At 37.5% G+C, this 18,911-nt stretch overlaps 1 protein-coding gene across 1 annotated transcript in view; it reads left to right on the forward strand.

The window, feature by feature from the left end:
* The window catches only part of rab26 (RAB26, member RAS oncogene family), a 70,651-nt gene extending 60,080 nt beyond the window's left edge, over nt 1-10,571 (forward strand). The window contains exons 3-6 of the mRNA XM_079852035.1: nt 5,595-5,813; nt 5,998-6,054; nt 7,242-7,318; nt 8,663-10,571. Of these exons, the coding sequence (XP_079708161.1) occupies nt 5,796-5,813; nt 5,998-6,054; nt 7,242-7,318; nt 8,663-8,765 (255 nt within the window). The 5' untranslated portion in view covers nt 5,595-5,795 and the 3' untranslated portion in view covers nt 8,766-10,571. The remainder of the gene's footprint in view (nt 1-5,594; nt 5,814-5,997; nt 6,055-7,241; nt 7,319-8,662) is intronic.
* Nucleotides 10,572-18,911: the final 8,340 nt, after the last annotated feature.

Consider the following 18,911-nt stretch of genomic DNA (forward strand, 5'->3'; position numbering starts at 1 on the left):
TGATTTCAAAGACTGGAGACTGGAGACTAGAGACAATGTTTGATTTCAAAGACTGGAGACTGGAGACGTTTGATTTCAAAGACTGGAGACTCGAGATTCTGTTTGATTTCAAAGACTGGAGACTGGAGACAGTGTTTGATTTCAAAGACTGGAGACTCGAGATTCTGTTTGATTTCAAAGACTGGAGACTGGAGACGTTTGATTTCAAAGACTGGAGACTCGAGATTCTGTTTGATTTCAAAGACTGGAGACATGAGACTGGAGACTGGAGACAGTGTTTGATTTCAAAGACTGGAGACTTGACAATGTTTGATTTCAAAGACTGGAGACTGGAGACAATGTTTGATTTCAAAGACTGGAGACTGGAGACTCGAGACTCTGTTTGATTTCAGAGACTGGAGACTGGAGACAATTTTTGATTTCAAAGACTGGAGACATGAGACTGGAGACTCGAGACTTGAGACTGGAGACAATGTTTGATTTCAAAGACTGGAGACTGGAGACAATGTTTGATTTCAAAGACTGGAGTCTCGAGACAATGTTTGATTTCAGAGACTGGAGACAATGTTTGATTTCAAAGACTGGAGTCTCGAGACAATGTTTGATTTCAAAGACTGGAGACTGGAGACAATGTTTGATTTCAAAGACTGGAGACTGGAGACAATGTTTGATTTCAAAGACTGGAGACTGGAGACAATGTTTGATTTAAAAGACTGGAGACTCTGTTTGATTTCAGAGACTGGAGACTCGAGACAATGTTTGATTTCAAAGACTGGAGACTGTTTGATTTCAGAGACTGGAGACTCGAGACAATGTTTGATTTCAAAGACTGGAGACTCTGTTTGATTTCAGAGACTGGAGACTGGAGACAGTGTTTGATTTCAAAGACTGGAGACTGGAGACAATGTTTGATTTCAAAGACTGGAGACTGGAGACTCTGTTTGATTTCAGAGACTGGAGACTGGAGACAATGTTTGATTTCAAAGACTGGAGACATGAGACTGGAGACTGGAGACAATGTTTGATTTCAAAGACTGGAGACTTGACAATGTTTGATTTCAAAGACTGGAGACTGGAGACAATGTTTGATTTCAAAGACTGGAGACTGGAGACTCGAGACTGTTTGATTTCAGAGACTGGAGACTGGAGACAATGTTTGATTTCAAAGACTGGAGACATGAGACTGGAGACTTAAGACTGGAGACAATGTTTGATTTCAAAGACTGGAGACTGGAGACAATGTTTGATTTCAAAGACTGGAGTCTCGAGACAATGTTTGATTTCAGAGACTGGAGACTGGAGACAATGTTTGATTTCAAAGACTGGAGACTGGAGACAATGTTTGATTTCAAAGACTGGAGACTCTGTTTGATTTCAGAGACTGGAGACTGGAGACAGTGTTTGATTTCAAAGACTGGAGACTGGAGACAATGTTTGATTTCAAAGACTGGAGACTGGAGACTCTGTTTGATTTCAGAGACTGGAGACTGGAGACAATGTTTGATTTCAAAGACTGGAGACATGAGACTGGAGACTGGAGACAATGTTTTTATTTCAAAGACTGGAGACTTGACAATGTTTGATTTCAAAGACTGGAGACTGGAGACAATGTTTGATTTCAAAGACTGGAGACTGGAGACTCTGTTTGTTTTCAGAGACTGGAGACAATGTTTGATTTCAAAGACTGGAGACATGAGACTGGAGACTGGAGACTTGAGACTGGAGACAATGTTTGATTTCAAAGACTGGAGACTGGAGACAATGTTTGATTTCAAAGACTGGAGTCTCGAGACAATGTTTGATTTCAAAGACTGGAGACTGGAGACAATGTTTGATTTCAAAGACTGGAGACTGGAGACAATGTTTGATTTCAAAGACTGGAGACTCTGTTTGATTTCAGAGACTGGAGACTCGAGACAATGTTTGATTTCAAAGACTGGAGTCTCGAGACAATGTTTGATTTCAGAGACTGGAGACAATGTTTGATTTCAAAGACTGGAGTCTCGAGACAATGTTTGATTTCAAAGACTGGATACAGTGTTTGATTTCAAAGACTGGAGACTCGAGACAATGTTTGATTTCAAAGACTGGAGTCTCCAGACTGGAGTCTCCAGTCTTTGAAATCAAACATTGCATAGGAAATACTCTGAGCATCAATTTCTAATAGTTGTGCTGTCTGTATTTATCAAAGAAAAGTTGGCCAAAATCTCCAACTAAATTTCCAGTCTTCAAAGTTTTTAGCATTTCACATTCGGCAGATGCTTTTATCCAAAGTGGCTTACATTGCATTCAAGGTTCGCATTGTTTCAGTGCATGAGTTTTCCAATCAAACTCATGACCTTGGTATTGTTAGCACCCATTACTGTTTGAGCTACATTTTAGTTTCCTATCATTTCCCATTCTGTCATATAAAAGTAAAAACAAACATAAGTACTAAATATTGCTTTAATATCGGCTGGAATGAGTGGAATGGAATCAGAAATAGCTTCTCTCTCATGCACATGTGAACAGCAGAGCTTGTGAAGCTTCATCACGAGTGTTTTGTGGAGACTATTGTTCAGCAGATTGACTTGGCTGTGCTACTTGTGTGAACAGGACTGTGTTCAAACACACACAATGCCAGTGCGTCAGACCAAAACAGAAAAACATTCGTGACCCAACCTTGCGTATGGCAACCACATAATGCAATGAGAAACATCATTTCTCACATTCTTTTCTAAAAACATGAACATACAGAATAACTTTGATAAATGCTGTAAATGAGTTGATTAATATCTGATTCTCTACAAGTTTACATTGAGAAGCATCCGCCTTTATTACTATTGCTAGAATAGTTCTCATACTCTGACATGCATTAATTTACCATTAATTATTTGCACAAAAAAAGACAGAAATCAACAGAAATGAGATAAGATCATATCAAATGGAGACTTCTATTCTCCTGAGCCAAAGATGATATAGTTTATACTTTATAGCATTGGCTGAAATTTAGTGTGTATTCAAAAACTATATGATTTGAAATAGGTTTTTTTTTTTTGCTGCTATTTCTGACACAGGACACATCGGCTCATTTGTAACTGTTTGCACTATTTTTTCCTGATATTATTTTACAGAAGGTCCATTTATCCGGGGTTTTGAGGGTTTGACCACTTTTGCATCTCCTGTGAGTTTTCAAGTTATTACCAAAGTTGTGAAGGGAAATAATTTAATATGAGATGAAACAGTGTTGCTTTTGTTTAAAACACACACACACACACACACACACACACACACACACACACACACACACACACACACACACACACACACACACACACACACACACACACACACACACACACACACACACTCACACACATACACACACTCACACATTTTCCAGATTTAGACAGCAGTTTCCCAGCAAGTACAAAACGTTTTAACAACATTGCATTTTGCTTTTAATCTGGCACCGTCAAAGCACAAAGTTTTGAAAATGTTCTACAAAGCACACCTACTGTAATATTAAAATAACACATTTGCATTTGTGATAAAAAAGTGATATAGACTCTGATTTCATGATGTTTTCTTAACACATCATGCCTCATAGTTCATTTCAAGCCCTTCATTTTGGTTTCCATCACAGCATAACATCTTAAAAATGTTCTGCAAACCATACAAATACATTTATGTATTTGGTGACTCTTTTATCTGAAGAGAATTGCACTGCATTTAAGGTGCATAGTGTAATCAGGACATAAAAATAATGTGCTTTAACTATGAAAACAAAACAACTGCAATGTTTCTGTGAAATGACATTCGGCCGGTGCCGTACTGTAGGCCAGAAGGCTCTCGAAATGTGCCGTGTCCCTTTTAGACACAATAACACAAATCAAACATAAGAATCCGTTTAGCTGTAATTAATAAATATATTTTGGGCTATATGGAAGAAAATCAAGCGTATCTGTGGACTGCTGTTAGTTGTAGTTGAATAAAGCCTGGAAGCAGAACATGAAACACACATAGTCGAGGGATCAAACGACTCTCGTTCGCTTGTTTCAGGCCCGGGAGGAAATAAACTCATGCACTGATATAGTACAAGGCTTTGCTAAATAACGCTGTTACGCTTTTCAAATGCAAATGAGGCTGAGTGAGTTTCAGAGACGTGGAGAGAGAGACCCATTTCCACGGTCTGTGAGAGAGAGACACATTCAGACCGAAGGGATCTAGATCGAGATCGAGATCAAACAGAACCAGTGGATCCGGCAGAATCATTTCCAGACAGTTTCTTCTTTGTCTTCTGCATTGTCACAAACACACGTGACTGAAAAGCTCATGCTGTGAGAACACTTGTTGCAGAGCTTGAAGATCTGCATGTCTTTTATTTATTTATTCTATAAGTAGCCAATAATAAAGTCTTTTCAACCCTTTTAAGTTGATAAGAGACACATTGACAGATGTGTGTGTGTATATATATATATATACACTCACCTAAAGGATTATTAGGAACACCTGTTCAATTTCTCATTAATGCAATTATCTAATCAACCAATCACATGGCAGTTGCTTCAATGCATTTAGGGGTGTGGTCCTGGTCAAGACAATCTGCTGAACTCCAAACTGAATGTCAGAATGGGAAAGAAAGGTGATTTAAGCAATTTTGAGCGTGGCATGGTTGTTGGTGCCAGACGGGCCGGTCTGAGTATTTCACAATCTGCTCAGTTACTGGGATTTTCACGCACAACCATTTCTAGGGTTTACAAAGAATGGTGTGAAAAGGGAAAAACATCCAGTATGCGGCAGTCCTGTGGGCGAAAATGCCTTGTTGATGCTAGAGGTCAGAGGAGAATGGGCCGACTGATTCAAGCTGATAGAAGAGCAACTTTGACTGAAATAACCACTCGTTACAACAGCAACAGCAAAGCATTTGTGAAGCCACAACACACACAACCTTGAGGCGGATGGGCTACAACAGCAGAAGACCCCACCGGGTACCACTCATCTCCACTACAAATAGGAAAAAGAGGCGACAATTTGCACGAGCTCACCAAAATTGGACAGTTGAAGACTGGAAAAATGTTGCCTGGTCTGATGAGACTCGATTTCTGTTGAGACATTCAGATGGTAGAGTCAGAATTTGGTGTAAACAGAATGAGAACATGGATCCATCATGCCTTGTTACCACTGTGCAGGCTGGTGGTGGTGGTGTAATGGTGTGGGGGATGTTTTCTTGGCACATTTAATTATGCCTAATTTACTGTTATTACTAATAAGTCGTCATCATCATCATTCGCCTCTAGTCCTGTTTGTCTTTCCTGCTTCGATCATGGTGCGGACGTTCCATGTTCCGATGGTAGTTGTGGTCCTGGTAGACAAGATGGTCGTCGGCCTGATGGCTTCCAGGAGGCTTTCACTATCAGGCGTCTCCGGCGGGGGATCTCTCCTTCCCCAGGGCCGTGGTGTCTTTTGATTTTCTTGTTGACGTTTCTGTAGCGGCGGTGTTTAGAGTAAAAAATATTTACCCTCCTCCTTTCGCATCCGGGCTTGGGACCTGCCATGGCGGAGTTAATTTAATTAAATTTTATTTTACTGTTATTACTAGTAAGTACATGTAGTTAATTAATATTACGGGGTGTGTGTTAGATGATTATGAGACTCATGGTGTTTCCAACCCTTCACCGTGTTTCATTAACCTGAGGTCTCTCTCTCTCTCTCTAATTTCCTGTAAATTTACAATACAATCACAGTGAGTTGTTCTCTTTCCGCAGGCCTGGCTCACAGAGATTAATGAGTTCGCTCAGCAGAACGTAGTGATCATGCTTCTGGGGAACAAGGTGAGTAAAGTTTACTGAAATATTATAGATACTTCACTGTTTCCTGATCTGAAACCTTAAGATCTTTCTATATTTGGATTGTGCCATGCATGTGTGACATCAATTCATAAATAAGTTATATAGAAAACATTGATTAGAAATCAAAGCTAATACATAATGCATTGTTTATTGATTGATTTTTCAGGCTGATGCCACTCATGAAAGGGTTGTGAAGAGAGAGGAGGGGGAGAAACTGGCCAAGGTGTGTTATATCAACAACACAAACACACTTACACAGTCATGTAGACATTTAAAAAAAATATTTCTTGGTGTAAAATCTTTTTAACCCCTTACCTGACAGGGATCACTGGTGATCCCAGATTATTTTAGTTCAAAATATGTTTGAGCTTATATATCTCAATATTAATAACAGTCTGGTTAATTTTGAGTCTTGAACTATAAACTCTCAAGGGTTGGCTTTCTAAATGTATGTGTGTTATGTTTCTATTCAGAATTACTTATGAGCAGTAACCTTTTTATTTTGGGCATTTCATGTATGCAGCACTTGCCAAAATTGGGGGTGATGAGCAAGGGGTTAATGAGGGAAAATATCTAAATGCAGCTTTTAAATGGGAAACATTAAACTGGCATCACATTATGCAGGTTTCACTCATACATTTTTTTTTTTTCAGTCACATTCACAATCCTGTCACACTTACACTGCAGACTAGATTCATGCAAATCTCTTGCCTTTAGCCTCGTTCATTGTCTTTGAGAGGTTATTGCATTTAAATTACTCATGCATATGACACACACACACACACACACACACACACACACAGACACAGACACACACACACACACTTCCAAACTTACTTCCAGCTGAACCTGTGTAGGCTTGTAACTAATTTGCATAATGCCCGCCTCTGGTCTTGATTGGCTGAACAGCGTCTCTTAGCTCCGCCCTCAAACACTGTAGTGTATCTGAGACTGGAAGAGTTTGGTTGGTGTTGTTCGTGTCGAGAAGACGCTGTTTTCTGCTGACAAAGCAAATCCACTTTGATGAGATTGATACGGTAAAACCCACGCCAACGTTACTGTTCGTATCACTGTGATCAAGAGCTGAGATTCAGATATGATAATGAGCGTTTGCTTTCTGACCAATCACAGCAGAGCAGCTCTCAGAGAGGCGGAGCTTAGAGAGACTGAATCCTTGATCGAACCGTTTCAGACACCGAGAGAAAAGAGCTGATTCTGCAATGTGTATTATGAGAAAATTAAAGTGTTTTTGACCTTGGATGCATGAAAACCTGTTCGACCTTTAAAACTGCATAATAGGGACATTTTAAAGTAATTCAGAAGCACTGATCACGATATGCATTATGTTTATGGTTCATTTGTGTCTGTATATTGTAAGGAATAAGACAAATGTTCTCTTTCTCTCTAAAGGAGTATGGCGTTCCCTTCATGGAGACCAGTGCTAAATCAGGTCTGAATGTGGAGTTGTCCTTCACTGCTGTGGCAAAGTAAGTCACTCGCTTTCAGGCCCAAACAGAATCTGTGCATGATTAATAGAGCTGAGAATATCACACTCTTATTGGCAGCGGAAAACATCCTCAGATTTGCCACAACATCTAATAAATGTACACACACGTAGCAGGCGATGCCTTTCCAAACTCAGGACAGTTTTCAAACATAACTACAAGACTTTGTGTTTGTTGGTGAAAACACATTCATTAAATACATTTGAGCCACTTTTGCACATGCAAAAAGCTGCGTCTTATTCATTAATAATAATCATAAATGTTTCTTGAGCATCAAGTCATCATATTAGAGTGATTTCTAAAGGATCATGTGACACTGAAGACTGGAGTAATGATGCTGAACATTCAGCTTTGATCACAGGAATAAATTACACTTTACTATATATTCACATAGAAAACAGCTGTTTTACATTACAATAATATTTCACTGTTTTTAATGCATTTTTTTCATCAAATAATTGAAGCCTTGGTGAACAGAAGAGACTTCTTTCAAAAACTAACAATCAAAAAAAAATAAAAAAAAACGTAATTTTTTGTGTAAACATACAGCAAAAGTTTATCGGCAGTGGCTTACAGTACAATATGCATCATGTTTAATGTTAATAAGTGCCTGTATATTCGACAAAAGGAAGACACATTTTGTAATGCATTGTGTAGAGCTTTACTAGCACTATTAAATTCAGTTTCAGTGCAAACACAGTTTCTGTGTAAATGAGTGTTAAAAGGGATCTTATTCACAGATGTAGTGCTGTTTTCCCGGTGTGTTCGGAAAGCAGACGGGAAGGAAAGGGCAGATTAATTCATCAGGGATGGACAAAACACCATGTTTCTAGACACACAGCTTAGCGGGATTTATCTTTACGATTACAAGATTTTATGCAAAAGTGTGTCAGGATTTCAGGAATATGTCTCAGACAATAACACCAAGACCAGAATAAACATGCAAGAAAAGCTTTACACTATGCATTCAATTCTGTTTGAGAGCAAACACGTGTTTTACTGTAAATAAAGAGTGTGTTATAGTTTTTTTGCCTGATGCATTTAATGTTGTAGAAGTAACTGATTAATATTGGAGAAAAACATGCAGCTTTTCCCGTTTAAACAGCCGATTAAAGTGTCTGGATCACAGATTCTGGACAATCCCAGTAAAGTACATCAGATCACAGTAATCCGAGGAATATTGCACGGTGTAATTTGTAGGCGTGTTTGCATCATTACCAGATTTTCCTAATTCCTTCATTGAGTCTCGTGCTAAAGATGTGTGCAAATAAACAGCAGGCGCTGAGTTTTCCTGAGTTTTCCTGAGGAATGTGATGTTTCTCGCAGGGATCTGAAGCACAGGGAGATGAAGGAGCCGAACGAGCCCAAGTTTCAGCTGCAGGAGTTTGTTAACAAGGAGATGAAGGGAGTCGGATGCTGTCGCTCATAAACCCGCTTCTGTCAGTGTGTGTGTGTGTGTGTGTTTTTACACTTTCATCCTCTTCTCTCGCACTCATTGGATGCTGTCAGATATCCTGTCTCTGGAGACTTTCATTTTCAAACGCTGTATTCTTTCTTTGGACCTCCATGCTCTTCACAGCTCTTCACAGCGCGCAAGCAGCCGTCAGTGCGTTGATATTTACACTCCTGATAAACACAGGGAAGAATGATGTTTCGTCAGACTCTCGGACTCTTCTGACCTGGGAATGTGTTCAGCAGATCTCATAACCCATCATACACTCTCTTCTGATGTGTGTTATAAGGTAAACGCAGAGATAATCACAATTAACAAAGACCTAGCTGTGCTTTCAGTCTCATTCGTGCAAAATCAGTCATTTGAATATGTGTGGAAAAGTCCAGTTACATTAGGGAAATTATGCTCTTTTTTTTTCTTGTGAATGTTATTTTATTATTTTCTTGTTTTGTTTCTCTCTTAGAACTCTGCTTATTATGTTCAGCATAAATTATCTACTTATTATGCTGATTTTTTTTTTAATCTTTCTGTTTTTAAAGAATAGTTTTAAGCCAGACTTTCTCTATTTTGTGTAGGAACCATCACACATAAGACTCATCGATGTCATGAAGCCTATGGAAGCTTGTTTCCGCCACAGAATAAAACATTTTAAAAGATAATTGCGACTTTTTATCTCACAAAACTGAATTATGAGTTATAAAGTCCAATTCTAAAAAACAGTTTTTCCTCAGAATTGCATGTTTATACCCTGCAATTCTGACTTTATATCTCCCAATTGCGTGTTATAAAGTCAGAATTGTGAGATATAAACATGCAATTCTAAAAATTGCATGTTTATTTCTTGCAATTCTGACTTTATAACACGCAATTGCGACTTTATTTCACACAACTCTGAGGCAAAAAGTCCGAATTGTGAGAAAAAAGTCTGAATTGTGAGATAAAAAGTCGCAATTACCTCATTTTATTTTTTATTCTGTGGCGGAAACAAGCTTCCATAATGAACAGATCATGTGACATAATATAAAATGTTTTAACATGGATGTAAAGTTTGATGAAGTTAGTCAAAAGAAGTGCTCATCCATATACACATTAGGCTCTTTACACTTTCAGAAACACACACACACACTACATAATCATATTCTTGGGTGCACTTTATTGTACAGTCCTGTTCTGCATGCACTATATGTACTTATTACAGTAATTACAATAACTGAGTAATAACTACTAACCTTGAATCTTCCCCTAAACCTAACATTAACCCCTGTTGTTCCCTTACTTGTACTTACAGTGAACTTAAGTACTGGTAATATAATGTAACTAAGTTTAGGGGTAGATTCAGGGTTAGTAGTTATTACCCAGTTATTGTAATTACTGTAATAAGTGCATAGTGCATGCAGAACAGAACTGTAATAAAGTGCTACTATATTCTCTTGTCAATGTCTTTTCATAAAATACAAACTAATAGGAAATATGAATGTATGTAATGTACATATGAAAAATATCATATGGCGCTTAGTTTGCATAATAAATGATTGATGTTTTGTTGAATGCCTTACATTTTTGTCCTGTTCGCTAAATATATAGAAAGCTTTAACTAGAAATTAGTTGCTTTAAGTGATGTTCAGGATGTGCCAGAATTTAACGATTTGATGTTATGTCAAGATACTATGCGTCGTTTACTATATCGTGCTGTAAAGATATTTTCATTTGACGAGTTTTGACCTGGAGAGTACTATGCCTTTTGCACTTTTGTTCGCGTTGTTTTTATGTTTTTGTTCTTATTTTTTATATGATCTGAATCTACTGAAAGACCAGTGTTTAGCCTGAAATGAATATTTTGTGGTTCAGAAAATTTGTACTGATGTGCCATTTTTAGCTTCTCAGAGAATTTAGACCACAAATCAACTAATGTATATAAGATAAACTCAGTTTATTTCCCCCCTGTATGAAGAAATGACATGAACTGGTAAAATCACAGAAATGACAAGCAATGATATACAGAACTTTTTTCTATTGACCTCCACGTTGTTGTTTTTTTTTCAAGTTTTTCATGTACCGTGTATTGTATTCCCAACAATAAAGTTGAATTCTGAATTGAAGTTTCATTAATATGATCTAACAGCGACACCTCGTGGACACGACATCATATTGCTTATGTTTCCTTACGAAATTAACATGGAAACCAAAGTTCCTCCAGCATGCCATTACTATACTCAAGTTATTATTGCCTGTTTCTAAACGATGCTTTTATTGTTAACATATTTCACAGGGAGAAGTGTGATATATCAAGTATACATGAAGATCATGCTATCTTGAACAGCACTGGCAGATTCCTTCCTTTTAGTCATTTATAAAACGTAAATTTGGTTAGCAAATAGCACATTTATTTGTATGTAGCTTATATGGTAAATAAGGTATAGTTTTCTGTTAAAGGTGCATTTTGTATTTATTTTTTGTTCAAAATTAACTAAATGTAATGATTCAATGCATTATTGATGTTTCGTCTTACCCTGGTTCGCTATGGTAAGCCATTTATATAAGTGTTCATATTATAGACTGGTCGGGGTGGTTTTAGCGGGAAATTGCGTACACGCGTCACTCGCCCGTGCGTGTCGTCATATCCGTAAATAGAGAGAAGTTGCTCCGGCTGTGTAAGTTGAAAAGAGCATTGGGGAAATCTAGAAATGAAAGATGAAATAAAGATGAAATATATTACAGCATGATAAAACACACAAGTGAAGAAAGTCTTGAAAAATTACTACTGCCTCATAACAAGATATGGGAAGAAGCAATATACCAATAAAGAAGCCAGGCCAAGGCATTACTGGCCTATAGTCCTGTGTGTGTGTGTGTGTGTGAGTGGTGTGTGGTGTGTGAGTGGCATGGGTTAGTTGAGTGTGTGTGTGTGTGTGTGTGTGTGTGTGTGTGTGTGTGTGTGTGTGTGTGTGTGTGTGTGCCCTTGTTTATATTACATTGTGGGGACCAAATGTCCCCATAAGAATAGTAAAACCTGAGATCACCAGCCAGCGGTCCCCACTTTTCAAAAGGCTTATAAATCACACAGGATGAGTTGTTTTGAGAAAGTAAAAATGCAGAATGTTTCCTGTGATGGGCAGGTTTAGGGGCAGGGGCAGTGTGTGTGTGTGTGTGTGTGTGTGTGTGTGTGTGTGTGTGTGTGTGTGTGTGTGTGTGTGTGTGTGTGTGATGGGCAGGTTTAGGGGCAGGGGCAGTGTAAGGGGATAGAATGTACAGTTTGTACGGTATAAAAACCATTACGTCTATGGAGAGTCCCCACAAAGATTGTGTGTGTGTGTGTGTGTGTGTGTGTGTGTGTGTGTGTGTGTGTCTGGTGTGTGAGTGGCATGGGTTAGCTGAGTGTGTGTGTGTCTGGTGTGTGTGAGTGGCAGGGGTTAGTTGAGTGTGTGTGTCTGGTGTGTGAGTGGCATGGGTTAGTTGAGTGTGTGTGTGTGTGTGTGTCTGGTGTGTGAGTGGCAGAGGTTAGGTGCGTGTGTGTGTGTGTATGAGTGGCAGGGGTTAGTTGAGTGTGTGTGTGTGAGTGCATGAGTGTGTGTGTGAGTGGCAGGGGTTAGGTGTGTGTGTGTGTGTGAGTGGCATGGGGTAGTTGTGTGTGTGTGTGTGTGTGTGTGTGTGTGTGTGTGTGTGTGTGTGTGTGTGTGTGTGTGTGTGTCTGGTGTGTAAGTGTCACTTGCGCTCCTCTCAAGCTGGTCTTTTGGCTGTTCAATTAAAAATGGTATTTTTGTGTATTTTTCATAACAATGCATGTACAATTTTATAATTTTCACTTTTCAAATTCACTTTTTTAAACTTTTTTTCACTTCAGCCATAATTTGCCAAGTGTCGTCTATTATTAAATAAAAAACATTTTTCATTTCAAACATTTCATAGAAATGTTCTCAGTCCCGCTCACAGTCATTAGTGAGGGTTAAACACTTCACGTCGCCAGTAATCTTGACATGGAGAGAAAATGACCCTGTAAAGACGGTTGTCCTGCAGGTCGTCGGGGTCAAGCTCACCTTTACCTGGAAACTGTTTCTGTGCTCATGTGTTGTTAGTCGTGATGTCTCTCTGGCGTTCTCAGATGGAGCACATTAACTCGATGTTTGTTATGGAGGGTTTCATGAGCACATGTCATGCTGGAGCTTCTGGTCATCAGGATCTCCATCAGGGTCACATGATGTCAATGTGTGTGTTCTCTTCAACATCAAATCCTCTTCCTTTAGCTGTGTGTATGATAGGAATGTTATTACTGGTGGAAACTATTATTATTATTGCATTTCTGTTCATGAAGATTCCTATATAAATGCGCTTCTTGATGAGCTGCCATGGGAAACATTTTAATGACATATTTTATCATTTGAATTTTTTTGAATTTCAAGATGCTCTGTTGAAAACATGAAGTGAATCAGAGCTCTTGAAGACCCAAAGATGTTCTGTAGTTATTCAGCCTTATGTTGTTCCAGACCTGTACTGTATGAGTTTCTTCTGGTCATCCAGTGAAACGACCTGTTGATAGAATTAATACCATATAACTCGACCCTGATACTGTAACTGACATCTATCTATCATCCATCCATCCATCCATCCATCCATCCATCCTTCTATCTATCTATCCATCCATCCATCCATCCATCCATCCTTCTATCTATCTATCTATCTATCCATCCACCCATCCATCCATCCATCCATCCATCCATCCATCCATCTATCCATCTATCCATCTATCCATCTGTCCGTCCGTCCGTCCGTCCGTCCGTCCATCCATCCATCCATCCGTCCATCCTTCCATCCATCTATCTATCCATCATCTATCTATCTATCTATCTATCTATCTATCTATCTATCTATCTATCTATCTATCTATCTATCATCCGTCCATCCATCCATCCATCCATCCATCCATCCATCCATCCATCCATCCATCCTTCCATCATCTATCTATCTATCTATCTATCTATCTATCTATCTATCTATCTATCTATCTATCTATCTATCTATCTATCTATCTATCTATCTATCTATCTATCTATCTATCTATCTATCTATCTATCTATCATCCATCCATATATCTATCCATCCATCCATCCATCCATCTATCTATCCACATATCTATCCATCTATCCATCCATCTATCCATCTATCCATCTATCCATCTATCCATCTATCTATCTATCTATCTATCTATCTATCTATCTATCTATCTATCTATCTATCTATCTATCTATCTATCTGTTGATGACGCTCATATTTCATTTAAACACAGGAGGGCAGTGTTGCTCAAAAATCTCAACTATTAATTCTAATTTAAATCAGATCCAGATATGCAATAAGCAGAAACAGCAGAAACCATGAAAGACTGGAAAGACTCGTCTTCTGCTGTACAGTAAAAGTTGCCAGAGCACATTTAATAGTGTATATTATATACAGTGTATATATAATAGTAAATATAGTATAAAAAATATAGTATATGCTTATACACACACACATCCTATACTATTCAAAAGTATGGGGTCAGTTAATACACAAAAGTGAGATTTATAATGTTACAAAAGATTCTATTTACATTCAAATGACTTCAAATTACACTTTACTATATATTCACATAGAAAACGGCTGTTTTATATTGTAATAATATTTAACACTATGTATTTTTAATCAAATAAATGCAGCATTAGTGAGTACAACAGACTTCTTTCAAAAGCATTAAAAAAATCTTAACCCCCAAACTTATGAATAGAAGTAAACACCTGACCGTGTGTGTGTGTGTGTGTGTGTGTGTGTGTGTGTGTGTGTGTGTGTGTGGTCTAAATGTACTCTACCTAATGATTTAGCGCTGCTACACCTGTTTGGTTTCATGAAATTAGAGTTTCCGTGGTGAAACGAGAGGCTTATCTTCTTAAACACACACACGTTTGCTCATGAGAAACTGGCTCGAGACTAGCCATCAAACACACACCAGCACACGGTCCAGCAGCGCTGCTGATTCCTGTGAGATGTGTCAGTGCTCAGCTTGCCTGCATTATTTCTCTCTACAGTATTTCAACTCTAAAATGTATTGTAGTTTTTGAAAAGTGTGATTTTCTGCATTTGGATCAAACATGTAAACAAGTAGACATAACATGCAAAATGTTGCGTGTTTATGAATAGTAATATTACATTTCTTGTGCATTTATGCTGTGTTTATGCATGAAATAAATGTTTTATACCCATTTTTTGCTGATGCATAAGAGTAAACATGCTGGCTGAAATGAAGTGGTCTGTGTCCACTTGTGTGAGCGTGTGTGTGTGTGTGTTGAGCGTGTGTGTGCATGAGCCGTGTCACTCTGTCTGCCGCTGGTTTGTTTGTTTGCTCAGGTTGATGTGAAGAAAGAGGAGGTTTTATCACGAGCTCCGTCTCTATAGCAAACCAATGTTTGCTTTCCTCTGGTCACGTGCACTTTGTTTTTATTCCTCACACACACATGCGTGTTAAAGTCAGCGATTAGAAATGCAGAAATAGATAAGAAAGGTCTTACACGTTTCTTTTATGTGTGTCTGTTACAAAATACGAGTGGCAGCTTGATTCTGTGTGTATTAATATACGGTGTTGCGTCCAAATATGATGGTTTCACTGGTTTATTCAGAAGGTTAATTATTACAAGCACTGCCTCATAATCTCATCATCTAACAGGGCTAATATTGTGTGGTTATATGATCCTGTGGCTTGCTGTCTCTAAAACCATCAAGACCAGCTGAACATCTTAGACTGGTTTGCTTATTTTCAGCAGGGACACACAGTCAAGTCACCTTTATTTAGTTTTTTTACATACACATTCAAAGCAGCTTTACAGAGATAACAGGAAAATAATGCAATGAAGATTGTTTATCTAGAAGAAAATAGTGTCATATAGTCCAGATTATGTCAATTCAGTGATGGTTCATTTCTGTTGTAAATAAGTTAATTTAGTTCATTTATCGATACAGCCGCTCTGGAGAAAACCGTAATGTCATCGTCCAGCTCCATTCAGTTCTCATATAATGGAGTCAATGCAGGAGATCAATAATATTGTTGTATATTAAGTGTCCACAACTAAGCAAACAGAATTTTGAGATCGCAATAGACGTGAAGGACTATAATGCATTAAGATCTCGCTCAGGTACTGGAGAGCTAAACCATTTAGTGCTTTGTAAGTAATTAGTAATAATTCGATGTTTAATAGGGAGCCAGTGCAGTGTTGACAGAACCGGGCTAATATGGTCATACTTCCTGGTTCTGGTAAGAGCTCGAGCTGCTGCGTTTTGGACCAGCTGTAGTTTGTTTATTAAGCGTGCAGGGCAACCACCCAGTAGAGCATTACAGTAATCTAGCCTTGAACGCATGCACTAACTGTTCCGCATTTGCCATTGAGAGCATATGTTGTAGTTTAGATATATTTTTAACAACAATGAACAACTAGTTCATCAAAAGAAAAAAAAAATGTAATGCATAAACACTCTTTAATCCATGCAACAGCACAAATGCACAAGATATTAAATATTACTATTTGATGATGTGGTCACACTTTACAGTAAGGTTCATTAGTTAACACTAGTTAATGTGAACTATACAATGAGCAATACATTTCTTACAGTAGTGATTAATCTTTGTTAATGTTAGTTAATAATAATCCAGCTGTTTGTTTGTTCATGTTAGTTCACAGTGCATTAACTAATGTTAACTAATACAATCTTTCATTTTATTAGTTAATGTTAAAATTAATATTAATATTAACTAAGATTAATAAATGCTGCAGAAGTATTGTTCATTCATAAGGTAGTTCACTGTTGAACCCATATTGTGAAGTGTTACCGATGAAGTTTGCATCACTGATTGTTATTTTCCTGATTGTGAAGCTGAATTAACTTTAATTGACTGGTTTCCGTCATTTACTTCCAAGTGCTTTTCCGGCCCACCAGTCTGTCTCTTTTACTTCCCAAGAGCGCTTGAGTTTTTTACTAAAACACACACACACACGGCTCTTTTCCTCTCCATTATTTGGTTTGAGTAAAGGTCATCATGCTCCGTGGAAATCCAGAGAGGACGACCTCCTGAGAATATTTGTTTTTCCAGAGTAACCAAACGGTTATACACTCAATGAAAATTCATGATTCATCTAAAGGCTTGAAATGCAAATACACTCTCTCACACACACACACACACACACACACACGCAGCAAGACGGAGAGTCACATGAGAGGATTATTTCAGAAGCACATTTATTTGACAGAGGTTTCCCTCGGGGTCAAAGGTTAAGTCCTCCTCTTAGATCTATAGCTGGATATCGTTCTGTTTTACAAACGCACCTGTATGGTTTAGTTGAACGCATTTGATGCTCATTGATGCAGAACAATCTACAATAGACTAGATGTTTGTATTTTAATGTTTATTTGTTAAGGCTATTGATTTTTCCCCTGCCACTTAATTAAGACCTTTTCTGACAAAGTTAATGAAAAATGAAACCTGTTTAAACACTCATATTGAATAATATATCACAGCCATATAACTATCAGCTTTCACACGCTTAATCTCATCTATTATATTATTACAGGCAAAGACTTTTGATTTCGAAAATTCAGAACATAAATTTAAAACATATTGTTAGAATAACACTTCAAGATATGATCAATCAATGCACTTTTGAAGAAATATCTAGAATATCATATTTTCAAATATTCCAGCGATAGTCGATAATGGTCGCATCCAATGCATGAAAGATTAATCATATGTGCATAACATAAGAATAATGATAAGTATAATGTAACTTCATCTTCTCAGAAATGATGCAAAGGATGAGTAAGCCACAGTGTGAATGCGCTCTTAGTTTCCGTAACAGTTAACGCACTACAACACGAACAAGGAAAAGTAAAGCATGATGGATTCAAACACTGGAAACTGGGAAAAATAGGATCCACTTTAAAACTGTTGCACAAAACATAACAAAGAAACAGCCGGTAACACTTCGAATTAAATGTGACATTTTGAAGGAGAAAGGCTGAAATACTGAAATAGAATTTTCTGGTCACACTTTAGTTTAGGGTCCAATTCTCTCTATTTACTAACTATTAACTATGAATTTTGCCTCAATAAACTCCGAATTACGGCTTATTAATAGTTAGTAAGGTAGTTGTTAAGTTTAGGTATTATCAACGCTACGATCTCACGCGTACGAATTCGTAAGACTTTTGCTAAATCGTACATATTTTACGAGTTGCCAAATTCGTACGAATGACCAGACCCCGCCCCTAAACCTACACATCACGCGGGTTTAGACAAATTGTACGAATTCGTACGAAATCCTCACTTTTTGTCAAAACCCATGTGATGTGTAGGTTTAGGGGCGGGGTCTGGGGTAGGTCATTCATACGAATTTGGCAACTCGTAAAATATGTACGATTCAGCAAAAATCTTATGAATTCGTACGAGTGAGGTCGCATGAGTTGGTAAGAAGTAGCCACCTTGTAAAATTCGTACAAATTGCCGTAAAATCGGGTTGGTATTATAGGACTAAGGAATGAAGAATATGATCATGCAGAATAAGGCGTTAATATGTGCTTTATAAGTACTAATAAATAGCCTAGCCAATCTCCTAGTAATATGCAAGATAATAAACTAGTTAATAGTGAGAATTGGACCCTAAACTAAAGTGTTACCGAAATTAATATTTTGAATTGGCTTTTATTTTATATTTTAAGTTTTCATGTTAATTTTAGTTTACATTTTTTTTTTAAATTTTGTTTAGTGCTTTTGTTAATTTTTTAAAGATTTATATTTTAATAAAAACATTGCTATTTATTTTTATTTTAGTTTTAGTTGTAGTTAGTTTAGTTTTTAGTTATTTCCAGCTAATCATTTTAACAACTTTAACTTATTTCTGTAACACCTTTTTTTTACAGTGTCCTTGTTACATATGTTACATGTACTTAATTTAGTAAAAACAGTAAATTATGCATAATTACATGCAACTAATCCCTAATCAGAAATCCTAACTCTATAGTAAGTACACACGGTTGCTTAATATTACTGAGTACTTAAGTGTATAATAACACGGTAACACGGACACCTCAATTTATTTTGATTATTTGATT

The sequence above is a fragment of the Squalius cephalus genome, assembly GCF_949319135.1.
Source record: "Squalius cephalus genome assembly, chromosome: 19".
Classification (NCBI taxonomy): domain Eukaryota; kingdom Metazoa; phylum Chordata; class Actinopteri; order Cypriniformes; family Leuciscidae; genus Squalius; species Squalius cephalus.